The 27,975-nt window shown below is 45.2% G+C and overlaps 1 protein-coding gene and 2 long non-coding RNA genes across 20 annotated transcripts in view; 1 reads left to right on the forward strand and 2 right to left on the reverse strand.

Annotated features, from left to right (window-relative positions):
* Positions 1–699: 699 nt before the first annotated feature.
* On the reverse strand, positions 700–2,242 carry LOC310677585. Its single transcript, XR_014511304.1, has 2 exons — positions 2,144–2,242; positions 700–1,374 (listed from the first exon to the last, which is right to left on the reverse strand). It is a non-coding gene; the product is annotated as an uncharacterized lncRNA (long non-coding RNA).
* Positions 2,243–2,351: 109 nt separating this feature from the next.
* LOC310677521 lies at positions 2,352–26,233 on the forward strand. Of its 2 annotated transcripts, XR_014511218.1 has the most exons (5): positions 2,369–2,478; positions 2,722–2,855; positions 22,704–22,884; positions 25,207–25,335; positions 26,106–26,233. It is a non-coding gene; the product is annotated as an uncharacterized lncRNA (long non-coding RNA). The 2 variants fall into 2 exon arrangements; XR_014511217.1 differs by lacking the exon at positions 22,704–22,884 and having other exon boundaries at positions 2,352–2,478.
* The window catches only part of PAX2 (paired box 2), a 152,482-nt gene continuing 150,539 nt past the window's right edge, over positions 26,033–27,975 (reverse strand). For 7 of the 17 annotated variants that reach the window (XM_083440451.1, XM_083440447.1, XM_083440453.1 and 4 more), the window contains one exon: positions 26,070–27,005. In XM_083440451.1, coding sequence (XP_083296577.1) covers positions 26,929–27,005 — 77 coding nt within the window. In that variant the 3' untranslated portion in view covers positions 26,070–26,928. Of the gene's footprint in view, positions 27,006–27,975 lie in introns of all 17 variants that reach the window. The other 10 variants (XM_083440461.1, XM_083440462.1, XM_083440446.1 and 7 more) reach the window with 3 other exon arrangements.

A 27,975-nucleotide genomic window follows, 5' to 3' on the forward strand; every position in this document is an offset into this window, starting at 1 on the left:
ATTTTCTGCCATGCTTGTTGAATGGTGCATGTCTTAAGCCAGGGGTCAGCAAACTTTTTCAGCAGGGGGCCGGTCCACTGTCCCTCAGACCTTGGGGGGGGGGACTAGATTTCCCCCCCAAAAAAGAACCAATTCCTAGGCCCCACAAATAACCCAGAGATGCATTTTAAATAAAAGCTCATTCTACTCATGTAAAAACACCAGGCAGGCCCCACAAATAACTCAGAGATGCATTTTAAATAAAAGGACACATTCTACAGTGGTACCTCGGGTTAAGTACTTAATTTGTTCCGAAGGTCTGTACTTAACCTGAAACTGTTCTTAACACGAAGCACCACTTTAGCTAATGGGGCCTCCCGCTGCCACTGCGCCGGCGGAGCCTGATTTCTGTTCTTATCCTGAAGCAAAGTTCTTAACCTGAAGCACTATTTCTGGGTTAGCGGAGTGTGTAACCTGAAGCGTATGTAACCTGAAGCGTATGTAACCCAAGGTACCACTGTACTCATGTAAAAACACGCTGATTCCTGGACCATTCGCGGGCTGGATTTAGAAGGCGATTGGGCCGGATCCGGCCCCCGGGCCTTAGTTTGCCTACCCATGTCTTAAGCAAACTTAACAGGTGTTATATGGTGATGCATTGCGATAGTGAAGATGCAAGGAATGAACTCGTGGAACAGGAATGACTCTGTGCATCACGGATATTTTGAAATACCAGATTCAAGATGGAGCTTGAATTGGTGGCAGTAGTTTAATTGCAGCTTGGGTGTGTGTGTGTGCGGCAGGCTGACATTTTTTATTTACTTTTGTTATTCTCAGGACTTCCAATATTGTACTCCTTCAATGGAACTTTCTCCCTTTCCTCGCCTCCTCTCTTCTCCTCTGCCTTCTACTCTTCTGTCTTGAGTTTGCTGCTTCTTGATTAAAATGTTGACTTTAACTTGGAATTAACCTGATTAATGTAATTGAAAGTAAAAGTCCGCTGCTCAGCACTTTGGGTGATGAGTGGAGATGGATTGAGAAAGAAAGCTTTCAGATTGAATATACTTCTCTCCCCTGGCTGTTAATTGCTCCGTTTACTGGTACCTGCCTCACTGACCGTCACTGTTTAGTCCAGTTAATGATGATACACAGTCCATACTTTCCAGAGATAATTAAAAAACATTTCAGCCCATAACGGTACTGCAGGGAGTTTTCCTCTCAGTCACAGGGAAAAAAGACCTCAGAGGGGAGCGGTGCGCTGGGAGGGGAACATGCGCCGTTGCAATCTCTGTAGAGTTTCACCCTTTTGGAAAAAAAGAAGCATCAACTTTAAGCGCTGTTGCTAATATCTGTGCAGGTGTCTGTCTTAGGGAAGAGACAGGTAAGGAATCCGCTCTGGGGAGAAATGAGAGAGAAGTAAAAACAAATTAATGCAGGGTGGAGAGCCCCTCTTCCTATCGTTGATACCAGGCATCCCCAAACTCAGCCCTCAAGATGTTTTGGGACTACAGTTCCCATCGTTCCTGACCTGTTAGCTAGGGATGATGGGAGTTGTAGTGTACTGGGGGTGCCTTCCCTGCTTTTGGGGTTAGGGGTGAGAGTCTTGCTATAGGGAAGGAGTGGAGAAGCTGCTGTTGGGCTGCAACTCCCATCAGCTCCATCCAGCATGGGTGAGAGTTGATATTCAGCAGTATCTGGAGGGCTATAGCCTCCCTGCTTCAGCTGTAGAAGAAGAAGAGTTTGGATTTGATATCCCGCCTTTCACTCTCTTTAAGGAGTCTCAAAGCGGCTAACATTCTCCTTTCCCTTCCTCCCCCATAACAAACACTCTGTGAGGTGAGTGGGGCTGAGAGACTGTGACTGGCCCAAGGTCACCCAGCAGCTGCATGTGGAGGAGCGGAGACGCGAACCCGGTTCCCCAGATTACGAGACTACCACTCTGAACCACTACACCACACTGGCTCTGAAGGGTGTGAGAGTCCTTGGTTGAACTCTTGGAAAGCCCAGCTGGGGCAGGGATTGAATGGCTTCTTCCCGTTTCCTAAGAAGAGAGCTTTCCCTTGTTGCAGGAAACCACCACCCCCATCATTCAGTTTGTACAAACACCACACACACACGACATACGCGACGTTTCTGTTACAAATTCATAGTAAATCAACCATACATCTGATTTACACCGGTCCACTTTTATTTTACTCCATGAAGGAAGGACTATCAAAGGGGGATGGTTTGATACAGGACGGCCATAATCCCTTAACCATACCAGCGCATACACAGGAGCCCTACCCAGTTGGCATGGCAACCTTGATGGTCCCAGGCAGAAGACCATCCAGGTCACAAAGGACTTGCATATGGGAGTGGATTCAACATGGACTGGAACAAAGGACAATGATCTGATCTTCCCTCTGGGGGCAGGAAACTGCCAGCTCCCTTTTGTCCTCTGGAAATGTCTCATGGGGAGGGGGAGAGGAGGAGCCAGCCAGGTGACAAGATACTCAGGTTACTTCCACAACCCCTCCTTTTTTGTGATGTAGTTGTGATGTAGTCTTAGGGGTGTAGTTTGGGGGATTAGTAACTAATAAAAGTTGGGGTCTTCTTTTCTTCTGGACTTCCATTTTGCTTCATCTTGTTGTGGGTGGGAGTCCTGTCGCGACAGTATTCAATAAAGGCCAAGCTTACAGGCTGCTGTTTTTGTTCAAGGGAGCCCTCAGATTCCTCCGTTAATACCTTCTTCCTCCTTAGCCACCCCAACACAGCACTGCAATGAGGAAGAAACCCCCTTCACCCTTCTGCTGATTGACAAAACGTTTGTGAGAAGTGTGAGTGCAAACGATGTGTCATGCAGTCCTTGGAGGGAACCCTCAGTGCCAGAAAAGGTTAACTACTTCTGTGCTCTCCCCATCTCATCCCCTGTCTGATCACCATTGGGCTATTTGCATGAAATGCCATTTGAGTGAATCTGCACCATTTAAGGAGGTGCGAGCATCTAGAACAGGGTCTCCAGCTGTTTTTGGACTACAGTTCCCACCATCCCCGATCAATTGTTCTGCTAGCTAGGGATGATGGGAGTTGTAGTCTAACGACAACTGGAGACCCAAGTTTGGGCAACCCTGATCTAAAAGGATCAATACATTAAAGAGCTACAAGTGTTTTCCATAACTGCAGAATGAGGCTCACAACTAGGAAAAAGTATATACAGTGGTACCTCGGGTTAAGTATTTAATTCATTCATTTATTTAATCAATTACATTATTTCCCCCCCTTTATTCCCCCCCTCAACCCTCCCTCTCCCCCCCACCAAGGACTTCCCTCAGCTCCCCCCCCCGATCTTTTTACATAACTTGTTTTCTGCACGTTATAAAATTGTACATACTCTTACTTTATCTATCATATGTTCAACTAATAAATTTGTGAATGTTTATTCAAAACCTGCCAAAGCATCCAGTTCATTTTGTTGTCTTTTTAAATACAGTGGTACCTCGGGTTAAGTACTTAATTTGTTCCGGAGGTCCGTTCTTAACCTGAAACTGTTCTTAACCTGAAGCACCACTTTAGCTAATGGGGCCTCTTGCTGCTGCCATGCTACCGGAGCACAATTTCTGTTCTCATCCTGAAGCAAAGTTCTTAACCCGAGGTAATATTTCTGGGTTAGCGGAGTCTGTAACCTGAAGCGTATGTAACCTGAGGTACCACTGTAATTGCATCCCTGAGTCCGTCTTCTGGAAAATAGGCTTCCACCATATCTTTCTTTTTCTCAGTATGCCATGCAAACTTTATTGAAAGGTGAGCATGATCTTTGAATACGAGGCATATGTAACAAGCATTAAAAACTGAAATTAAATTAAAGGCAACCACCTTTTTGATATGGACACAGCGGCAGAGATATGGGGGGCATATGGGGAACTGCAGCTTTTAATGGCATCTTTGTGATCAGGTTTGTTCACAGGAACCTGAAAATGAACAGACACCAGATAATCTAAAATAGCTCTATTTCATGCAGACTAAAGATGGCTGCTTACAGTATTCATCACCTCAGCCACAGACAGGAAAACTTGTTGGGAGCAAAAAAGAGAGTCTTAGTATTGCTTAGGAAAGCACTCCCAGGCAAGTAGAACCGCTCAGGGTTCGAGTTGGCAAAGTTAGCTCGGTGGGCCGCAGTCGCACTGAGCAAAGAGTCTCAGCTGCTGTCACATATAACTACATCAAGCTGAGGGGCTGGCCCATTGACTTTTAATGGATCCACGGTACAGAATTGCAAGCTGAATTTTGGTTCTGCCTCATACATTCTTAGCAAATGCATGAGTTAAGTTCCAGCAGTAAAGCCTTCATTGCTGATGATAATGGACAAAGTGTAAAGAAGCCAGCTGGAGCTACTCATTTCAGGTGCACTGTTTTGTGACACTGCAACCCTGTGGGAGGCAAGGAGGGAATTATCTTTTTGGCTGGTGACAGGGTAGCACCACTGGAAGGTTTCCTGAATGTCCCGGAAGGAAATTGACCCCAAACCTATCTTTTCCCATCCCTGGGCTTCACAGGGACCAACCATATTGGCATCTGCAGGAGATTCTTCTCTTCATTTGTTGTTGTTGTTGTTGTTTAGTCATTTAGTCGTGTCTGACTCTTCGTGACCCCATGGACCAGAGCACGTCAGGCACTTCTGTCTTCATTTTTCGATGCTGCCCATCTGGTGATGTCCATGTGTAGAGTCGTCTCTTGTGTTGTTGGAAAAACGTGTTTGTGATGACCAGCTTGTTCTCTTGACAGAACTCTATTAGCCTTTGTCCTGCTTCGTTTTGATCTCCAAGGTCAAACTTGCCAGTTGTTCCTTTTATCTCTTGATTCCCTACTTTAGCATTCCAATCCCCTTTAATGAGAAGAACATCCTTCTTTGGTGTCACTTCTATAAGGTGTTGTAAGTCTTCATAGACCTGGTCAATTTCAGTTTCTTCAGCACCAGCAGTTGGTGCATAAACTTGGATTACTGTGATGTTAAAAGGTCTGCCTTGGATTCGTATCGAGATAGAATCATAGAATCATAGAGTTGGAAGAGACCACAAGGGCCATCGAGTCCAACCCCCTGCCAAACAGGAAACACCATCAGAGCACTCCTGACATATGGTTGTCAAGCCTCTGCTTAAAGACCTCCAAAGAAGGAGACTCCACCACACTCCTTGGCAGCAAATTCCACTGTCGAACAGCCAGCTCTTACTGTCAGGAAGTTCTTCCTAATGTTTAGGTGGAATCTTCTTTCTTGTAGTTTGGATCCATTGATCCTTGTCCGCTTCTTTGGAGCAGCAGAAAACAACCTTTCTCCCTCCTCTATGTGACATCCTTTTATATATTTGAACATGGCTATCATATCACCCCTTAACCTCCTCTTCTCCAGGCTAAACATGCCCAGCTCCCTTAGCCGTTCCTCATAAGGCATCGTTTCCAGGCCTTTGACCATTTTGGTTGCCCTCCTCTGGACACGTTCCAGTTTGTCAGTGTTCTTCTTGAACTGTGAGATCATTCTATCATTTTTGAGATTGCATCCTAGTACAGCTCTCGCCACTCTTTTGTTGACTATGAGGGCCACTCCATTTCTTTTACGGAATTCTTGCCCACAGTAGTAGATATACTATTCATGGTCTCTTCATGGTGTCCTACAACTCTTGAAAACATAAAAGGACCCTAGTGACCACCAAGAATGGCAAGGCTGGCCAATAAAACTATACCCAAAATTGATTGTAGTTTCAGCTAGAGGTGTACATTAACCTTGCGTGGGGGCTGAATAAGGCAAATTGAGATGATTTGGGGGTCCCCCCCCCAAATCAAAGTACAATGTCAACAACCCCTTCCATAAGTTGAAGCAGGGACAAAGTCTTTATCTGTTGCTCTATATCTGTACTTTTCTGCGTTGAACAGTTCTACATTTTCCTGTATTGCTATATTTCTCTATGTCTATGGGCTTTGCAAAATTCAGCTTTGAAATAAGTGGAGCACTGACATTGTCTGTATTATAATTTTTTTAATTAAAGCAGCGTTGGTTTTTTTTTTAAAAGTAGAAGCTTAATTTAAGTTTATTTTAAAATTCCAGGTTACTCTGCTCTAACAATAACAACAAAATCAAACATAAGGTCTAACACAGAACACAAAGAAGTAGTTGAGAGGGAAGAAAGCTGCAAACTTTAAAATAAATATGGGGAAGAATCAATTATCTCTTCATTATTGTAAAACAGGGAAGGGCAAAAGACAGCATCCCCATACACAAAGTATTAGGAAAGCGAATCTCTTTTACTTTACTTTCCCCCACAAAAAGCAGCTGGATCTATTTGTCTGCAATTTGGCAGGCTTAATCCACTCTGACGGCGGCTCCTATGCCTGTAAATTTCATCCACTTTGGCCACGATGGGGGAAATTATAGCCAATGTTAGCTTCCCTATTATAGTAAATGGGGACCAGAGAGAATTGTTTTCCACAGAAGAGCTTGGAACCCAAATTGCAGATCAAAGCAAAGTGAGCATAAAGTGATCTGGGAACAGATTGGAATGTTTAAAAATGCACAGATACAAGGTGAATCTTGGGACCTGTACACCACCCTAGTTTCATCTCACACAACTGCAGTCCATTTGTCAAGCAGTGACAAGTTTTCCAAGTTGTGGGTAACCATGTCAAAAGAAGGCTACTGTAGAATGAATTTACTAGAACTAGGATACACAACTTTCTTCTACTACCAGCTCTACTAATAGTGTGCAAAGTAGTGAAGGCTGAAGTGGAGGGTTTTATGGAAGGTGATTGACCTCCAATTTTTCAATATTTTCTAGCTCATTGACACTTAATTAAAGGTAAAGGTAAAGGTACCCCTGCCCGTACGGGCCAGTCTTGACAGACTCTAGGGTTGTGCGCCCATCTCACTCAAAGAGGCCGGGGGCCAGCGCTGTCCGAAGACACTTCCGGGTCACGTGGCCAGCGTGACATCGCTGCTCTGGCGAGCCAGAGCCGCACACGGAAACGCCGTTTACCTTCCCGCTAGTAAGCGGTCCCTATTTATCTACTTGCACCCAAGAGTGCTTTCGAACTGCTAGGTTGGCAGGCGCTGGGACCGAACAGCGGGAGCGCACACCGCCGCGGGGATTCAAACCGCCGACCTTTCGATCGGCAAGCCCTAGGCGCTGAGGCTTTTACGCACAGCGCCACCCGGGTCCCGACACTTAATTACTTATTAGATAAGCATGGACAACAAGACAAATGTCGAAAAATGAACAACAAACCACAATACACAAAATCTGATTAGGATAAAACATGCTCTTTACATCATAGGCAACTAGAACTAGAGCCAATCTGTTCCAAGAAAAAAAATAAATTGGGATAGAGTTCTAAATTTACAAACTTAGGAGCAAGAAGGGCCATGGATATTCAATAATTTACCATCTATTTTAATGTATATAAACCTAAAGGAAAGCTTCAATTAAATGAAACGTATCATAACACTCCAGACTCTAAAGGCTAATTCAAAATCAACTTTACTCTGTTATGTAAAATAATAAAAACAAGAAGTGGACCCTCAGCTTACCATAAATCTTCCAGTTGCAGCAAGGATGTGTACTGCTCATTGTTCAAAACCAACAGAAATACCTTGTAGATCATGGGTAGGCAAACTAAGGTCCGGGGGCTGGATCTGGCCTAATCGCCTTCTAAATCTGGCCCGCGGACGGTCCGGGAATCAGCGTGTTTTTACATTAGTAGAATGTGTCATTTAAAATTCCTCTCTGGGTTATTTGTGCGGCCTGCCTGGTGTTTTTACATGAGCAAAGGTAAAGGGACCCCTGACCATTAGATCCAGTCGTGGCTGACTCTGGGGTTGCGGCGCTCATCTTGCTTTATTGGCCAAGGGAGCCGGCGTACAGCTTCCAGGTCATGTGGCCAGCATGACTAAGCCGCTTCTGGCAAACCAGACCAGCGCACGGGAACGCTGTTTACCTTCCCACTGGAACGGTACCTATTGATCTACTTGCACTTTGACGTGCTTTCAAACTGCTAGGTTGGCAGGAGCAGGGACCGAGCAACGGGAGCTCACCCCGTCGCGGGGATTCGAACCACCGACTTTCTGATTGGCAAGTCCTAGGCTCTGTGGTTAACTCACAGCGCCAGCTGCGTCCTGTTTACATGAGTAGAAGGTGTGATTTTATTTAAATGCATCTCTTGGTTATTTATGGCTCCCCACTCTGGCTCCCAACAATGTCTGAGGGACAGTGGACTGGCCCCCTGCTGAAAAAGTTTGTTGACCCCTGCTACAGATGGTATACAGTTACATTTTATTGCAATAGTTTTTTTTATTGGTTTGAGCTGGTAGGGTGGCTTTGATTCTTAGCAAATGCAGTTTTCCAAGCCATGCAGTCATGCATATCCATTGACAACCTGTAAGTCGCATAACGTCTCGCAGGCCTGATAGGGTCACGTGCTGCTTTTCAACCAGGTGTCAAAATACCTGGGTAGTAGCAAAATCCGTTCTAGGATTGCTTTTATGAAAACCAACATGCAGCATTTGTTCCCCGCACACCATATGCTGAAAATACAAAATCCATTTCCGCGGAAAGTCCAGATTTAGTAGATCCGACTTTCACATTCACCCGGTGCTATACCAGCTGCACTGGTTCCCGGTAGAGTGCAGGGTCAGGTTTAAGGTGCTGGTTTTAACCTTTAAAGCCCTATACGGCCTAGGATCCTCGTACCTACGGGACTGCCTCTCCTGGTATGTCCCACAGAGGAATTTACGGTCTTCAAACAAAAACATCTTGGAGGTCCCAGGCCACAGAGAGGTTAGGCTGGCCTCAACCAGAGCCAAGGCTTTTTCGGCTGTGGCCCCAATCTGGTGGAACGCTCTGTCACAAGAGACCAGGGCCCTGCGGGACTTGACATCTTTCCGCAGGGTCTGCAAGACAGAGCTGTTCCACCAGGCCTTTGGTCAGGGCCCAGCCTGACTCCCTTCTTTGACAATCTTCACAGAACTCTAGCCCAATGGTTGCCATCAATTTGATTTGAATTAATTTTATAATGAATGATTTTAGAATGTTGTGCTATTTTATTGTTGTTAGCTGCCCTGAGCCCGGCTTTGGCTGGGGAGGGCGGGATATAAATAATAATAATAATAATAATAATAATAATAATATTTATTAATAAATAATAATATTTATTGCAATAAAATAATTATTATTTTATTATTATTATTATTATTATTATTATTATTATTATTATTATTATTATCTTTGCCATTATTTAAAAGCTGAGACCTGAGATGTAAGTCTGAAAATTCGGAACTTGCCACTGCAATATGAATATTGCTGCTTCCATCGCTGCTCCAATATTAAATACTGAAATCTCAGTGATTCCCCGCTCCTCAGATTCAAAATGTGATAATTGAAAAGGAAATGTTGCATTTGAAGTGGACAGAGCGGAAAATGAACACGTGAGAGTGCTGGCTGCCATTTCTTCTGAGAGAGCCTAAAGATTACTGGTTCACCCACTTACTAGACCAACTAGAGCTATGATCTTTGTAAGTGTCTTTCCTGGGATCTCATACCAGCTGTTTCTGTTTCTGGCGGTGTTTGTTAGCTGCCTGGGCTCCTAATTCTGCTTCAGCTACAATTGCCAGACAAAAAGGAGATTCAGGCAGCAATTGTATTCCAGAAATACAGCAGACTCGGAAGCGATTGTTACTACAATTGGGGTGGTAGTAGTGGCATTGTTTTTGTTTGTTACTATGGTACGCATTTTTGTGTTTTTCTATTGCAAACTGCCCTATGATCCTTAGATAAAGTATCGAAATTTAATCAGTAACACAAAAAATGTGGGACGCGGGTGGCGCTGTGGGTTAAACCACAGAGCCTAGGACTTGCCGATCAGAAGGTCGGCAGTTCGAATCCCCGCAGCGGGGTGAGCTCCCATTGCTCAGTCCCTGCTCCTGCCAACCTAGCAGTTTAAAAGCACCTCAAAGTGCAAGTAGATAAATAGGTACCGCTCCGGCGGGAAGGTAAATGGCGTTTCCATGCACTGCTCTGGTTCGCCAGAAGCGGCTTAGTCATGCTGGCCACATGACCCAGAAGCTGTACTCCGGCTCCCTCGGCCAATAAAGCAAGATGAGCACCAGAGTCGGCCACGACTGGACCTAATGGTCAGGCGTCCCTTTACCTTTGCCTTTTACAAATAATAATTGCAACAACATTTGTGAATGAATGGTGAACAACCATTGTTTTCTCAGGTTGCGTGACTCCACCACTGCCACCAGTTCAGCTTCAAGACCATGAAGAATTAATATTACTATTACTTCTGCCCCACCCTTCCTCCCAAAGGAGTCCAGGGTGGCAAACAACAAAGCAGGAAAACAATACAATAAAATGTGAAATAGATTTTTTTTTATAAAAAAAACATTTTGGAAATTTATGCAGCGCATCTTGGGACTCCGGTAGTATTCCAAGCTGCACAACCTAATTAACAAGGAGGGCTCTGTGTCTGAGCAGTGCTCCTTGCGATGAGCATGTTCATGCCCCTGTGAAATAGTTCAGCCGATAGCTGGGAATTACCTGGGGTGGGTTGAAAAGTTGGTTTGGACCAGCCTTCTGCAACATGAGCTTTGGACTACAACTCCCATCATCCCTGACCAGTGGCCATGTTGGCTGAGGCTGATGGAACTTGTAGTCCAACAACATTTTGGAGGGCACCAGTTTGGGGAAAGCTGGTTAAGACACTCTTCACCTACTCCTGCCTATCTGTAAGTAACCCACCATGGCCGGGGAGGGCAGGGAGAACTTCTGTAGATCAGCCCTGGTCTCAACGTGCGACCCTTCAGCTTCCATTTAATTCTGCAGACTTCTTTCTGCATTCCCTTTGCCTGCATGCTGTGGGACAATGAGCAGTAAAGGTGACGAGTCCACACTGAGACAGTGACGTGTCCCCCTTGCTGTTGCATATAATTAATAAATAAAGCACAGGGGGAGTTCTTACCATGTTGGCTGCTATGACAGGGGCTGTCTACAGTGCACTTAAGCATTAAATGACCAATTTCTGTCAGACTAACTTCCCAAGCCTTCTCTCTCTCTCTCTCTCTCTCTCTCTCTGCTCCTTCTCCTCCTCCTCTTTTCCCTGTTTGCTTTCTCACTTACAGAGCAAGTCTCCTCGCTCTCTGCACTTGGAGTTTTTCAGCAACTGATGGTTCCTGGTTCATTTCTGTGGAATTAATTGGTCCCTGAATGAATTGTTTTGACAGGGCAATTTATCATGTGTTTGGGTTGACAGTGCTGTATACCGGAGGGGTTCCTGGAGGGGAGGAGGGGAGGTGGGCAGGGCAGTGGATGCTTGTGCCAGGAGTTTGCAAAGAAAGGAAGGCATGGGAGGAGGAAGAAGAGGAAGAGGAGAGAAAGGAGGAAAGGCGACAACCGGGAGGCAGTTAAAAATAGAAAGAGCCACATTCCGTTCACCCTCTCTTCCCCCACTCCACTCCATCATGTTGAACAGAGCAGAGTGTCCTGGTTATTCTCTCACCCTCTTGTCAAATGCAGACACTTCCCTTGCCAAGTTCCAGATTCAAACATGGACGGGACACACAAGAGCCGGCAAAAGTTTTCTTGGCTGCCCGGGGTATATGTAGTTCTTTCTGGGCCCAATGTTTGAGTGGGCTCTTAGCATTCAAGTCACCAAGACCAATCACGAAGCCCTAAACCCTACAGAGGCAGCCTTGGATTAGCACACGACTGAGTTACTTCTCATTTTAGAAGAATGTGACAAATTTGACAGCTGTTATTTGAGTTTGTTTGGCATGATAATCAGGGGCTTAGCAATGCCAAGAGCATAAACAGTCAGATGTACCACTTTTAGCATGCAAAACTTGTGATTTATCCAGATTTGGCTTTTTCTGTTACCTAATGTTTGGATTCTCAATATTCTAAAATCTGTGGACTTACTGATCACCCAGCCTTATTGCCGATTGACAGACAGACATACTGACGCAACGAATACTTGTCATCGACTGCAACATCCCCCCATCTGGATGAGTGCATGTTTTGCTGACTAATGTACAGAGTTTATTTTATCTTCCTTCGTTTGTCTGCATTGATATTCAGCAGCAAGCATTGCACGATGCTGTCAGAATTCATCCTCGTCCCCATGGTGGAAAACAAGACTAAGAAAAAAGCAGTATGACTAACGATACTGATTACAGGGCAACAATCGAGAGCCCTTTGCAATATACCTTGCATCTTCCTCCCCTTTTGGGGAAAAAAAATATAGGTGCAAGGGATTGAGTAAATTCTCAAACCTCAAACAAAAAGCTGTCTGCTATTTCACTGTTCAAGGAAGATGTTGCAGTGCGGTGGATGGTATTCAATGTTGTTTGTTGTTGTTTAGTCGTTTAGTCGTGTCCGACTCTTCGTGACCCCCTGGACCAGAGCACGCCAGGCACTCCTGTCTTCCACTGCCTCCCGCAGTTTGGTCAAACTCATGCTGGTAGCTTCAAGAACACTGTCCAACCATCTCGTCCTCTGTCGTCCCCTTCTCCTTGTGCCCTCCATCTTTCCCAGCATCAGGGCCTTTTCCAGGGAGCCTTCTCTTCTCATGAGGAGGCCAAAGTATTGGAGCCTCAGCTTCAGGATCTGTCCTTCCAGTGAGCACTCAGGGCTGATTTCCTCAAGAATGGATAGGTTTGATCTTCTTGCAGTCCATGGGACTCTCAAGAGTCTCCTCCAGCACCATAATTCAAAAGCATCAATTCTTCGGCGATCAGCCTTCTTTATGGTCCAGCTCTCACTTCCATATATCACTACTGGGAAAACCATAGCTTTAACTATACGGACCTTCAATATACGGTATTCAATGTTAGTCATCTGCTAGTAGACCCATGTAACAAGTCCACAAATTACAGTGAGTCTGTAGACTTTAGGGCTCATCATCCACACTTCTGCTGGTTCCATTCTTAGAAAGCACGTGTCTAAGTGGTTTTTCGTTTCTGCCCCACTTTCCCTGGGAAAACCTGCCATTTATCACTGACTCGGAACAAGCTTAAATCCACAGAAAAACCAATGGATGCTTGTTCCATTTCAACGGTAAGCAGGGGGGTTACCCCAGGGGAAAGCAGTGAGCCAAGTAGAAGTGTAGACATGCCTTAGTGGGTATCACTCAGACATGGGTGGTGCTGTGGCCTAAACCACTGAGCCTCTTGGGCTTGCTGATCAGAAGGTTAGCAGTTTGAATCCCTGTGATGGGGTGAGCTCCCATTGCTCTGTCCCAGTTACTCTAGGAGTTCGAAAGCACACTAGTGCAAGTAGATAAATAGGTACCACTGCGGCGGGAAGGTAAATGTGTTTCCGTGTGCTCTGGTTTCCGTCACGGTTTTCCGTTGCACCAGAAGCGGTTTAGTCATGCTGGCCACATGACCTGGAAAGCTGTCTGTGGACAAACGCCGGCTCCCTTGGCCTGAAAGCAAGCTGAGCGCCACAACCCCATAGTCGCCTTTGACTGGACTTAACTGTCCAGGGGTTCTTTACCTTTACTTCACCTTTTTCCTTCCTCCACTTCAAATTGGATATGGTGATTGTACACACTATTTGATCACCAAATGGCAAATTATATTCCACCCCCTTCCAAAAATCCCCCTTGGAATGATGTAGGGATAGCTCAGTTGGTAGAGAATGAGACTTAATCTCAAGATTCCTGCATTGCATGGGGTTGGACTAGATGACCTTTGTAGTCCCTTCCAACTCTATGATTCTAAGGTGATTCAGAGGTATGACGGGCAGCTCCTGATAGGAGTGCTGAGGCCATTTCTGTGAGACAAGCGACAGCGGCTGAAGGTGAAAGGCCAGCTTTGCATTCAGCTAGAAGTCCTCATTGGAGAACCTTTGGCCAAGTCTTCATTAGTAGACTGCAGGTGGATTTCAGTATTACCATAATTACTATGCTGGAGATGTAAATATTATTCTTTACCACTGATATTTAATCTCTCATGTTACCTTCTTTTAAATTAGCATGATATGGCTTAGAACACGAGAAGGCATTGACATATTCTGAAAATACTCAAAACTTACATGTCCTTGCAGAATTGTCTTTCATAGAAGACCACAAGTATTACTTTTTTAATGCTTGTAAAATCTTTTAATCCATTCAACATCATTTGAATTTTTGATATAATTTCTTAGCATTTGCTTTCAAGTCAGATAGAATGTGCGTTTTAGGGGATGCGGGTGGCGCAGTGGTCTAAACCACTGAGCCTCTTGGGCTTGCCGATCAGAAGGTCGGCAGTTTGAATCCCCACAATGGAGTGAACTCCCATTGCTTTTTTGTAGAAGGGCGAATTTTGCAGGATAGCTGCGTTTCGGTTTGTATATTGATTTGGGCAGCACAGATGAGTCAGGTTCATGTTAAACTGTGAAGTGTACAATTCTTTTTTTACCCCTGCCCATGTGGTAACATCATTGCTGCTCTCCAGTACTGTGAAAAAGACATGTTCATCTTCCTCAGCTGTGTTGTGACCAATGAGTTGGCTTTGAAAAGGATGCTGTGATGCAGAAGGTTCTGCCGCTCAGAAAAGCCCAGCGGAATAGGACCAGCCTGCCTATTGCATACAAACTGCACTGCGATCTCCTGCAACAACTCTTTCCTCCCACCCTTCCTCGCGTGGGGAGGACAGATTCTGTTCAGGGAGTCCCCGGGACTAGAGGGCTTTACTGCGTGACTGGCAAGCATCTTCTGATATGCCTAAATGAGGCCAGCCAATCGGAGGAGCCCATTCCGCTGCTCTTGTCATCTGGCTTTGCTTGCAAAATATGCCTTTGATTGGCAGGTGCATCAAAGTTCACAGTTTACTGGGTTTTGCAGAAGAGCCGGATCTGCCAATTTAGACAGGGGAGTGACACAAAACTTTCCATCTAAACGGACTAATTTCACCATAGGGAATTTCCCAGCAGAGCGTGCCAAGGCGGGTGCAACCCAGCCTTATTTTTTAACAAGGGGTGAATGACAAATGCAAACGACAGTCTGGGCCTGACGGAACATCAGCATTTGACACTTTACACAGGGAGCGTGAAACAAACAATAGGCAGAGAAATTGAATTAGAATCGGCTGAGCATCCGTGGTACTGGTGGGGGTAGGGGGAAGAGAAGGAAGAAATTTAAGGGGAGAGCGGGAATGGGAAAAGGTGGGTGAAGCTGCCACCATTTTGATTTGTACTGCTGGGACTTTCTGTGATTCCACCTTCAATTTCCGTTCTAACACAGGTATGGCTGCCCAATAATCCTTTGTTTTATTAACCGAAAAAAGGGGGTGAAGGAAAAAAAGGGTGCTTTTCGCCCTTAAATTATAAGGGTGTTTGAAAAAGGAAGACAATTTGTCCCTTCCCCCTTTGTTTTTCCTGCTGTTACATCTAAATTTGAAAGCACCCCCCCCCGCACTCTGATAGGCCCCCAGGAAGGCTTGTAACACTATAAAGAAGAAATAATACAGACCCCCCAAATGTCCCTATTTTCCAGGGACAGTCCCAGATTTACAGAAGCCATCCCGGTTTCTGATTTGATAGTGGAATGTCCCGCTTTTCCTTAGGACGTCCCTATTTCCATCAGGGAAATGTTGAAGGGTATGCACCCCCCCCCCCGTCAAGGAGATAAGAAACTATACAATCTTTAGAAGGCATCTGAAGGCAGCCGTGTATAGGGAAGTTTTGTAATGTTTTATTATGTTTTATACGGCCTCGGCCCAGTATACCTGAAGGCGTGTCTCCACCCCCATCGTTCAGCCCGGACACTGAGGACCAGCGCCGAGGGCTTTCTGGCGGTTCCCTCGCTGAGAGAAGTGAGGTTACAAGGAACCAGGCAGAGGGCCTTCTTGGTAGTGGCGCCCTCCCTGTGGAACGCCCTCCCATCAGATGTCAAGGAAAATAAACAACTATCTGACCTTTAGAAGACATCTGAAGGCAGCCCTTTTTAGGGAAGTTTTTAATGTTTGAAGTTTTATTCTGTTTTTAGTGTTCTGTTGGGAGCCACCCAGAGTGACTGGGGAAACCCAGCCAGATGGGTGGGGTATAAATAATAAAATTATTTATTATTATTATTTATTAATGATGGAAGTTGCCCAGAGTGGCTGGGGCAGCCCAGTCAGATGGGCAGGGTATATTAATATTATTAGTAATAATAATTTAATAGGACATTCCTATTTTCATCAGAGAAATGCTGGATGGTATGAAGTCATAGAACTATGCTCTTTGATCAACTTTTCAGGCAAAAGGTGAATTGGGCCTCCCTGGACAGACTAAGCATAGCGACAGAAAATGTATTCCCTGATGCAAGGATGGCGAACTTGTGGCCTTTCGGACGACGCTGAACTACAACTCCCACCAACCTTAAACATTGCCTGTGCTGGCAGGGGCTGATGGGAGCTGGAGTCGAACAATGTTGGGAAGGTCACAGGTTCCCCATCCTTGCATATCGCATCTCTAGGTGAGAAATCCACATGTCTCTCAGGCCAACACTGAAAAGACAAGCAGCAAGTCAGTGGGAAGGATTTTCCGCCTCTGTGCATTCCCAATAGCAGCATCACTTCTTTGGAGTACTGTGCTAAGGCTGGCCTTTACTTAGCACCCTGAAAACGTTATAATGGCTTAACTACCTGGAGCGAGATGAAAGCCAGCATGGGCTGCCAAGTAAACTGGGTTAAAGTCAACAAACGAAAGCACCCTTCAAATCAGCCCAACAAACAGCTGCTCCTCATACTGAGCCATGGCTGAAGCGCTGGAATTTTACGCCTATTAAACTGCTCATACCAAGCAAATTTGGGTTGGCTGAGTACAACCAAAGCCCTGATTAGCCAATCTATTAATTTAGGGGTTAACCGTACAACAAGCCACCAGCTGCTTTTGCTGTGTTGGTTTTTCATGCACTCCTGAACTTTGATTTCTGATTTGCTGCCACGTTTCCCAGATTCAAACAGCTACCCTTCTTCCTTCCTTCCAGGTGAGGAACCCTGGCATTCCTTCCTTTTGCCATGAAACTTCCATGATTGCCTTGGGTCTGTTGGCTTAGCATTCAGTCCTGTGTGGATCCTCAGTTATAGTTCCAAACCCTTCAAGTGTCCCTATTTTCCAGGGACAGTCCTGGATTTACAGAAGCTGTCCTGGTTTCTGATTTGATCCCAGAATGTCCCGCTTTTCCTTAGGACATCCCTAGTTTCATCAGAGAAATATTGGAGGGTGCGGTAGGACACCCCAATTTTTACTGGAGAAATGTTAGAGGGTATGGAGTTATGCAACCTGCAAGCCGAGGAGACCTTTAGAAGACATCTGAAGGCAGCCTTGTATAGGGAAATTTGTTTAATGTTTTGTTATGTATTTATATATGTTGGAAGCTGCCCAGAGTGGCTGGGGCAACCCAGTCAGATGGGCAGGGTATAAATAATAAAATGATGATGATGATGATTGTTGTTATTGTTGTTGTTATGGAATAGGACATCTCTAATTTCATTGGAAAAATGTTAGAGGGTCTGTAGTTCTGTTTCTGTCCTGATGCCTTACAGACTTGCGATCTTGAGTGATGGGCATTCATCCTCATCCGACATCAATTCAAGGAAGGCCTTAGGATATGCGGCTACTTTTTACTTGCTGTATTTATGTCCTGCCACGTGACACTCAGGAAGCATGCAGTGCATAGCAGTCAAGCGTCCCTTATTTGGCGGGACAGTCCCTTATCCCAGCGCTGTTTCCCGCTGCTGTCCCTTATTGATGATGTCCCTTAAATTTTCCGGGTTTCAAAGGAAGCAGCTCCTCTCCCTCCCTCCCTGCCGGCCAGGGAGGAGGGAGGCTCCAACTGTGTTGCTTGGCTGCGTTGCTTACCCAATAAGGAGTCTAAGAACGACTGGGGGGGTGGAGCTTGCATGCCTTGTGCCGATCAAATCGGCCGCGTTGCCTGGGGACTCGCCTTTGCTCAGCGCTTCCCAGCAGAGAGGTGATGGTGGTTTTCCTTGCTGCATCCCCTTTGCCGGGTTGCTGCGCTATGGGAACCACCACTTGAGGCTTTGTTTGGCTGCTGGTTGACTAAATTCCCTTATTTTGGCTGCTGATCCCATATTTTCGAGGCTGCTGGTCCCTTATTTTCAAATCTGTAAGTTGACAGCTATGATGCAGTGTGAGGACATGGTCTTTTGTAGCCATGCCTCTGTGTGAGATTTTACTGTTTGGCTGAGGATACACATCCTCTAGACCACTGACAGGTGGCCCTGAAAATGCCCTGTAAGTACACAAGACAACCTAGAGAATTCAGGACTTTCTCCCCAGCCGGTTTGGAACATCAGGCTAACAACTTATGCCAAAAGGTGGCTGACGGAAGCCAATATTTAACAGTGTTGCCACAGTTTTAGTTAATCAGAGAAGGGATGGAAATCCCCATAAAGGAGAATGGAAATTAGAGCTGAATGCTTTAATCAATGCACCCATGTAATTACTGGCAAAATTCATCTGGAACTTATCTTGTGATTCAGCAAATAGGGGTTATGCCAACTTTTGCAAAGTAGATTCCTGGTGTCTTTTCATGCTCAGTGCATTTTAAACCATTTAATTTCCCAAATAAGAAAGGATTTGTTGATATCGTATAGTGAAGCGAAAGCGTTGCCTTAACGAAATTGGTTAATAAGGAAGGTTGGACTTCAGTACTTATATATATTTATTTTCCTTGGTTCATGAATTCATTAGTAAGGTAAAGTGAGGTGGTTAATCAACAAAAAACAAAACAAAGCCCTTGACAGCTCTAGTTTCAATATTTACTGCTTGTGTGAACACTTTCCCCCTCTAAGTGTTAAACGTTAAGATCAGGCTCTCGTCAAGATTGAATTTTAATGAATGCAGAATCTTGTTTCCAATCTACTGTTCAGTGGAACAATTGGATTCTTGAAAACTGCAATTCATACTACTTTAAAATAACGGGTGCAACATCATGCTGTTAGTTTGTGAGGGAAGGAATGCAAAAATTAATTTTATCTGTATCCAGTACTTCACATGGAGAGCTTTAGATGTGGTGGTAACATCTTTGATAGCTATGGTGGAGTGCCATTACCATCTAAATTTCTTAATTACATTTTTGCACCACAGTTTCTGAAATGAATGCAGGGAACCAGGCAGAGGGCCTTTTCGGCAGTGGCGCCCGCCCTGTGGAACGCCCTCCCATCAGGTGTCAGAGAGATAAACAACTACCTGACATTCAGAAGACATCTTAAGACAGCCCTGTTCAGGGAAGTTTTTAATGTGTGACATCTTAGTGTATTTTTTGTCTTTGTGGAAGCCGCCCAGAGTGGCTGGGGAAACCCAGCCAGATGGGCGGGGTACAAATAATAAATTGTTGTTGTTGTTATCACATGCTCTCTTGCCTCTGTGTTTCCTCACTACACTCTAATTGCATTAGACAGTCATTCACCAGGTGAGTTTAATGGCTACCAAGGGATCAGGGCCAGGTTTTTTGCCTCCAGAGAGGTGCCACTGAAGCTTCCTGCCTGTGTGCATGCAAATGTGTGTAAGGTGTGTGCATGAAACTGGGTCTTTGACCCGGGTGAAATAAAGCTTAGTTTTCTCTCCTGTTAGGGATTTGCATCTGGGTGTCCCTATATCAGACTGGTTCTTTACAAATGTGACCCGTTGTAGCTTATAGCCTCCATGGGGGCTGGGAGGCTAATGTGATCATGAAGAATGCTAGACCCAACACTTTTCAAGATTTGGCCATTGGTATCCTTTGCTTTTAGGGACACGGGTGGCGCTGTGGGTTAAACCACAGAGCCTAGGACTTGCTGATCAGAAGGTCAGCGGTTCGAATCCCCACCACGGGGTGAGCTCCCGTTGCTCAGTCCTTGCTCCTGCCAACCTAGCAGTTCGAAAGCACATCAAAGTGCAAGTAGATAAATAGGTACCGCTCCGACGGGAAGGTAAACAGCGTTTCCGTGCACTGCTCTGGTTCGCCAGAAGCGGCTTAGTCAAGCTGGCCACGTGACCTGGAAGCTGTACACCGGCTCCCTTGGCCAATAAAGCAAGATGAGTGCCGCAACCCCAGACTCGGCCACGACTGGACCTAATGGTCAGGGGTCCCTTTACCTTTATCCTTTGCTTTGCTGGTGGCTTTGGAGAGGGGAAGTCAATGTGGACCCTCTAGATCAGCCTTTCTCAACTTTGGGCCCCCAGATGTTTTTGGCCTACAACTCCCATCATCCCTAGCTAGCAAGGCCAGAGCTCAGGGATGATGGGAGTTGTAGTCCAACAACATCTGGGGACCCAAGGTTGAGAAACACTGCTCTAGATGTTGTTGGGCTACAATGCCCATCCCTTGCCCCCTGGCCATGGTGGCAGAGACTGTTGGCAATGGTACCACATTGGTACCACATTTGCAGAGTACCACATTGGTTGCCCCCCAGCCTAGGTGAACTCTAGAATGAGATACTGATTAGCAAGGTTGCCTCTATATACGAACCTTCCCACTAGGCTTGCTTCCTGGTTAATGATGGCTAGGGTGTTGAGTGCAAAGCAATGGGCAGAAACTCTGGGCTTAATTTTCCTAAACACAGCATGCAGCTCATTTCCAGGTCTGTACTGTGGCAGGAATAGTGGCAACAAAGGCCTTTTTGTTGCATTTGCACGACAGAGCTGCGGACCCTGCAAGTCTACCTATTTTCCAGGGACAGTCCCAGATTTACAGAAGCCATCCCAGTTTCTGATTTGATCCTGGAAGGTCCCGTTTTTTCTTAGGATGTCCCTATTTTCACCAGATGACACTTGGAGGTTGTGGAGTTGTGTGACCCCCGAGCCAAGGAGTCAAGTAACTATACAAACTTTAGACTCCCTCCTTTCCTTCCCAGCCCTACCTTTGGTCCACCAATATTCCAGTCCTCTTGCCTTTGAAACTTTCACAAAGCATCTAAAATAGCACAAATAGCACTGCCGTAAATATTACCGCTTAGACCTTCTAGAGTTGGGCTGCCCACCCACTTAAATTTGTGGTTAAAACTATGGTTTGTTTTCAACTCAGAATAGACCCTTTAAAATGAATGAACCCAAGCTAGTCAAGTCCATTAACTTCAGTGGGTCTACTCAGAGTAAGGGCTTTCCCCCCAGCTGGAACTCAGTTCTGGCACATCTCAGGTAGGCACCATTGCCATTATGAGAGGGGCATTTATGGTGAGCTCCAGCACCTCCTTTTCAGGAAAAATAGCACTGCTCAGAAAAGACTAGCATTGACTATCACCCTTGTATTCTCTTGTGCCAATTTACAGTTCAGGTAGGGATCAAGTTAGCCTACCCTGACCAAGTGCTGGCTGGTCCTTGTGGTTATTGTAGGGGATATCCCTTAACTTTGATATCTCAGAGGTGACTCAATTTAAAAATAAAAGGCCGGGTTGGGAGGAAGTGAGCAAACAGAGATAAGCAAGCTATGGGTCTCTATGTCACAGGCTGACATAAAAAAGAAATTGGTTGGTTTTTGGCAGATAAGAAATAAAAACAAAGAAATGAAGAATGGCCAGGTGGAAATGCAACAGCTTGGAGGGTGACTTGGACAGAAGGTCCTAGCAGTCCTTTTTCTTCCTTTCTTAGTTTCATTACTCTGCGCCCTGAAATGTGTGGAAACAAAATGGGCAGAAACTTGTGTGGGTAGGATCCAAAATAGTTCAGTTCCAAGCAGGCCTTTTTTCCAGCAGGATCTCACTGGAGCTCTGGCACCTTTCAGGTGGGCACCACTGCCATTTTGAGATAACAACGGAGGGTCCATAGCACCTCTTTATCTAGAAATATGGTACTGGTTCCAAGCTGCTATGTAACTCACATTTGTCTTTCCGGCACTGTGGTCTAAACCACAGAGCCTAGGGCTTGCCGATCAGAAGGTTGGCGGTTCGAACCCCCGCGATGGGGTGAGCTCCTGTTGCTTTGTCCCTGCTCCTGCCAACCTAGCAGTTTGTAAGCAGGTCAAGTGCAAGTAGATAAATAGGTACCACTCTGACAGGAAGGTAAACGGTGTTTCCATGCGCTGTTCTGGTCTGCCAGAAGCAGCTTAGTCATGCTGGCCACGTGACCCGGAAGCTGTACGCCGGCTCCCTTGGCCAATAAAGTGAGATAAGCGCCACAACCCCAGAGTCGTCTGTGACTGGACCTAATGGTCAGGGGTCCCTTTACCTTATCCCCAAAATAAACCAAGCCACCACGTGTAAGTGCTCTTACCGCAAAGGTTATGAATGATTTTAGACAGTTCAGTGTGAGAAAATACTTCAGATTTTCTTTAAAGGAAGACTCAAGAGGAGATAAGAGTGCCATTTGTTTGGTTTTTTTGTTTTTTGACAGTTTAATAGCTTCACATTGGTCTGTGATTAGTTCAGAATCTTTTCCTCTGTATTTTAATTGTCACTATCCATGGGCAAGAAAACATGCAGCAGTCCTGTCTCTCCACGAGGGCTCATCACCACTAAAGACACTATTCTTTTAAAGAACACTTACAGATCACCCAAGATGTCTGTTGCAACAGAAATTGTCTTGCTCCTCCCATCCCTCCCATTCTATAAACTCCCCCCGCCCTCCCGCTTCCCCCTTTCTGCAGCTGAGCCATTCCTGGTTGTCGTAAAGAAGGCTGTGGTTCATATTCCCTGTGGACTATGTCAGTGGCATGAGCTTCTGGGATCCTTTATCCCAACACAGAAAAGTAGATACAGTCAAGGTTGTTCCTTTTTCTACCTGGGATGAATTTAGGGAGGAGATTCAGCTGGAGAGGCCAGTTAAATGAAAGAACAACATGACAAGATGGACGAGAGGGAGATAACAGAGGGTCATATTGGTTGCCAACCCGAAACATCCCCCGAGATTTCTCTCCAAAGGTGTGTCCAAATACTCAGGCGATACCAGCAAGCAAAGAATCACAACACCCCGCCAGGTTAGGGTGTTTTCTTTTTATTCCTATTGTACAGCTGGGGAAACAGAAAGCACAAGGTGGCACAGCATGCCCAAATAAGGTCCCAAGGGGGGGGGAACCCCCTCCAAAGTCTTCAATTCACCTATTTGCATTGGCCATCAGACAGCCCTCTGTGGAAGGGGAGCAAAACCATAGGGAGAGCAATGGAGAAATACACCATGGCAGCAAAAGTAGAGGAATCGGGACACATGGGCAGAAATGCAAAAGATGCTAACATTTTTTTTTCATATTTTTTTCTTTTGCATAGAGAATATTTCCCCCCATTCAATTTTTTTTTGTGTGTTTTTCTTTCCCTGCCTTTTCAATTTTTTTGTTTAGGTTTTTTTTAATTTTATTAAAAAAGAGAGTAGTGGTAAAGTCAACCACGTTTTTTTGGGGGGGGGGCTGCTGGAGGTTGCCAGGGAAAAGGCCTTTGTCAGGCTTGTTTGTTCCCAGGGAAAAGGCCTTTGTCAGGCTTGTTTGTTCCCACAGAGTCCGAGTTTGTGCTGTGCTTTATTGAACACAGAGCTTTGTTTTCAGTGAGCACAATGCGATTTGAACAGTACAGACGGTGCGTTCTTTTATCTACACGATGAGGTGAGCCTGTTTCAATCACTAGCATGATGAAGATGGAGAATGGGCTTATATACAAGAGGAATTGCCTTCACATTACAAACATCATCTTCCTACAAAGCAGCAAATTTCCCCCCGCAAATAACAAAATATTAAATAATTTTTCCATTTCCCGCATTGTCCAGTCCAGTTGAACCTATATGAATATTGATGGTTGTCTTCCGTAGAATATCATCACGTAAATCCCCCTTGTCGGTTACTAAACTTAACTATAATACTGCTTTACAATGCAACCCAACAACTGTAACTCAAAACAGCAGGGGCCAACACAAGAAATTCTTTGGCAAATGTAATACACATTTGCAGGTGGCTCTTCAGAAGACAAGGTGGAAAGACTAAGACTCAGCCTAGTAGTCCTTTGCATAGGATGTTCCAAACAGAATTGCTTACTCTCTTTATGATCATGCCAGGCCAAATCAAAATCAATGTAACATTATCTATGTCAGCGGGCCCCAAATCAAGCCAGTGGTTATGGACAAACACATATTCCCCTTCTTTTCTACCAGTGTAAGTAAAAGACCATGACTATTCTCAGTTGCATCTTCCTTTATTTGTGTTTTCCTGAACCAGATAATTTTAAGTAGGTGGGATGTGTCAGTGTTCTTATACTCTCGCTTTTCTGGGATAGCCAAAGTTGGGGCTTCAAGGACCTAACAAGTTTTCAGTTGACCCAGTTAGCTATTTTCCTTCCCAGACATTCTGGGGGTACATTTAACACTAGTCAAATGGGCAATAGTACATGTGCCGTTCCCCAAACAGAGTCATAAATACAGCCATGAGCAACTGGTGTGTATGTGTGTGTTTAAATTGTTGAGCGATGTAGGGACCCTAGCTGGATAAAGCTGAATTTGGGATGAGGTTTGAGGAAGCACTGAAACAGTTTCTGGTTGCCCAATATTTCTTTGTGTGCACTGGATGAGATAAAAAAGCAGGTATATTTACAGAATGATTTCCTGCTACAACCTTATAATTTGGGGGTGTTAATGGCATACAGTATATAGCACAGATGTGGATATAGGTAACTTCCGTAGGCCTGGAACATAAAAGCTTGTTCTTGTGAGTGTCTGTGACAAGCAAACAATTGTTTGAATCGTCTCAGACAAATATAGGTGAATTAAAAGGGAGTCGGTCAGTTCACCTGGGGCAAGCAGGTTACAGAGAAAAATGGAAAGGCGCCATTGGAATTCCTGGCGATCAACATGCTTTGTTGATCCCTATAAAAGGGGTTTATAAAGCAAAAGTATTGCCCCAAATACAGAGATCTCTTATTTCCCCTCGGATATGGCAATTTAGAAAAAGAAAACAGGGCTAAAAATCTTCTGCTTTACACTAGTTTGAAATTTGGTCCGCACTCTGCCTTCTGGAGATGTAAACTGGAGGAGGGTGTTATGTTCGCCCCATGAATGCTTTCCCTTTCCCCTGTTGATAACTGCTCACCACATACCAGATTTATGAAATATAAAATGTGAGCAAATTTTGTTCTGCCATCTTCTGCTTCAATGTCACCCTTCACAGCCAACCCTGCTGCAAATTCCACATGCAAAAACAATGTCTGTAAACCATCGGTTAATGCAGATGCGCCTTTCTGCATGAAATGGCTCCAATCTGCATGTTTATTTTTGATCCTGGCATTTTGAGAGTTTGCATAATTTGGGATTTTTTTAACCATAGGATATTTCATGGTGTGGTCGCAAGAGGAGACGAGCGCTGCTTACGGAACTTAAAGCGGATGCCAAGATAAGAGGATGGAGAGTGGTGCAGGATCACACCTCTCTGCTGGAGCAACCTTTTATAAGAACGGTAACTGCGTGTTTTCATCTATGGGTCCACAAAGACAGGAAGTTAGCCTTAAAATTAAAAGAGAGTGAACTTCTTAGAAATCCAAATTCTGCTCAGTTTTTAGGCATGCAGAAACAAGGAAATGAACAGCCCCCAGGAACAGGGAAGTTGCTGTGCTGATGTAAGACTCAGTTAAAACAAGCTTGAGGTTCAAGGATAAAACACCTGCTTTTTGCTGTATGCCACTATTTCAGAGTACTACAGCTCCATGGAGAGTAGAAACACCCCCCCCCTTACCCCAGACCTCTAGTCCATATTGGTCTAGCAGAAATGGAAGGACAGAGAACCAGAAAACATTCCCAGTTCGTCTGGAATTGTTTTTGTCCAGTGTCACATGCCCGAAATGTTTCTACCCCTTCAGCAGTGATTAATGAAATGTGGCACACCAGTCGCTGGGGGATTTAAGCTTTTCCCTTCATAAATCTTGCTGGAGTTGTGTATTAGGTGAACAAGTTCCCCCACACAGAATACACTTGCACTCCTCGCCGCCATGCATGTAACAACCCCGGCGCGTAACAGAAAAAGAATGAAACCTAGGAATGAAAAGGGAGAATTATTCTTCATGTCTGCCGTTCAGGCTGGGGAGCTATTTCAGCTTGTTTTTGCCAGGACTTTTTGATTTTTAGAAAACGGGGGGGATTTGTTCATTTCCCTCCCCTTCTTTTTTTGTTTTTACAGACCTTCAGGACAAAGCATTAAAAACAGTTATATTTATATATCTATTTATATAGTTCTTGATTTTGCCAGCGGGTTGACATCGCTCCATCCTCCTGTCTGATTTGACTGTAGGTGTGTGTGTGTGCATGTGTGTGAGAGTCTTGCCATCCCAACTCCAGCCTGTAAGGTTATGACATCGGACGCAGTCATTCTTCGGATGGAACGGTAAGGAAACCAAGGCCTTATTGAACCAACCTATGGAGGAAATGGGAGGGAAACGGGTCACACAAAACAACCCTTGTCGGACACACAGAGAGGATGACACAGGTCTTTTCCCCCTTTGCTAGACCGAGCCAGAGTTGGTCCCCTCTGGCTTCCGGGAACCGTCGCTTATCAGGCGGAGATGTTTTTCACAGACTATCTCTTGGGGGAGAACATGAGTTGGTACGCAGCGTTCTCTCCTTCGTTACCTTCTGTCCGGACCACTCCCAAAAGACGACAGTGCAGGCTATATATTGCTCAGATTCCCCTCAGGCTTAAGAGGTTTGGGAAGCCTCGCATGGAAGGCTAGAGAGCCGAGGAACAATTTGTGTGGGGTGGTCTGAAGTACTGCGGTGGCAATAGCGACAGGAGCAGGAGCACTGGCCGCAGGCCTGCTTTTGCCATCAATCCAGTGAAGTAGCTTGGTTGGGTTACAAGGGGCATGAAGTTCTCAAATGTGCGGTATTCCAGTACGTTTCTGCAGTCTGAAAGAGGGCGGAGGGGGGCAGAAGGGGCAGGCGAGGGACACGGAGAAAGTTTTCTTCATCCTTCCGAGTGGCGCAGAATGTTCATCAGACAGGTACAATATGGAGGCCTAGGCTGTCACCCTGCAGTTTCATGTGGTTTCCATGGTAACTAGTGGCGGTCATAGGCAGCGGCAGCAGTGGGAGGTGCGGAGCCCCGGGATGTGGCACTATAATAATAAGGGGAACCTGAAAGTTAACACAGGAGAAGAATGGACTGATTGAAAGGACATACAGTAAAATAAAATAAGAAAAGAAAGGAAGAGAAAGAGAAAGAGAGAGAGAGCGAAAGAGAGAGGCATATTAAAAGGAACTAGAGACAGAAACCCAAGGATGGGGACTCGTTAGTGGCCAATATAAAGAACAGGGAACCTGCATTTGCTAAATTACCCGTATTTTTCGCTCTATAAGACGCACCAGACCACAAGACGCACCTAGTTTTTGGAGGAGGAAAACAAGAAAAAATATATTCTGAATCTCAGAAGCCAGAACAGCAAGAGGGATCGCTGCGCAGTGAAAGCAGCAATCCCTCTTGCTGTTCTGGCTTCTGGGATAGCTGTGCAGCCTGCATTCGCTCCATAAGACGCACACACATTTCCCCTTACTTTTTAGGAGGGGAAAAGTGAGTCTTGTAGAGCAAAAAATACGGTACATAGCGCTAGTCACACAGAAAGAGTTCTGATGCAGCAGCTGCATTCTGGATTCCAGTTAGATGCTGTTCAGGAGGATAACCTAGATTCATAGGCGCCAACTCCTAGAGGCCAAGGCCCCTTTGGCCTCCCAGTAAAATATTTGAGGGGGTCGGTCCAAGTTGATGGACATTGCCATTCAAATGGTATGCGTCTTGTGATTGATTAGGTGGGGCAAAATATTGGGCCCCACAATATTTATTCAAGTTGGTACCCCTGCCTAGATTCCTCGTGTAGCAATTGTCATTTGCCTGCATTCATAGGAATATTTCCCAAAAAGCACCTCACAGATGCTAAATGTCAGATTTGGAACCCTCTCTGCTGATCCACCACAATTACAATTCAGAATGTTTTGTAAGGAATGTTAGGGTGCTGAAAACTTTACTCGCTTTGTGAACTTACTGAGCTTCAAGCTTCCAAAATACCTGGGCTGCCTGGTCCACTCCAGGGAGGAGAAATACTGATCTGGT

This window comes from Podarcis tiliguerta (genome assembly GCF_965153285.1).
Source record: "Podarcis tiliguerta genome assembly, chromosome: 5".
Classification (NCBI taxonomy): Eukaryota; Metazoa; Chordata; class Lepidosauria; order Squamata; family Lacertidae; genus Podarcis; species Podarcis tiliguerta.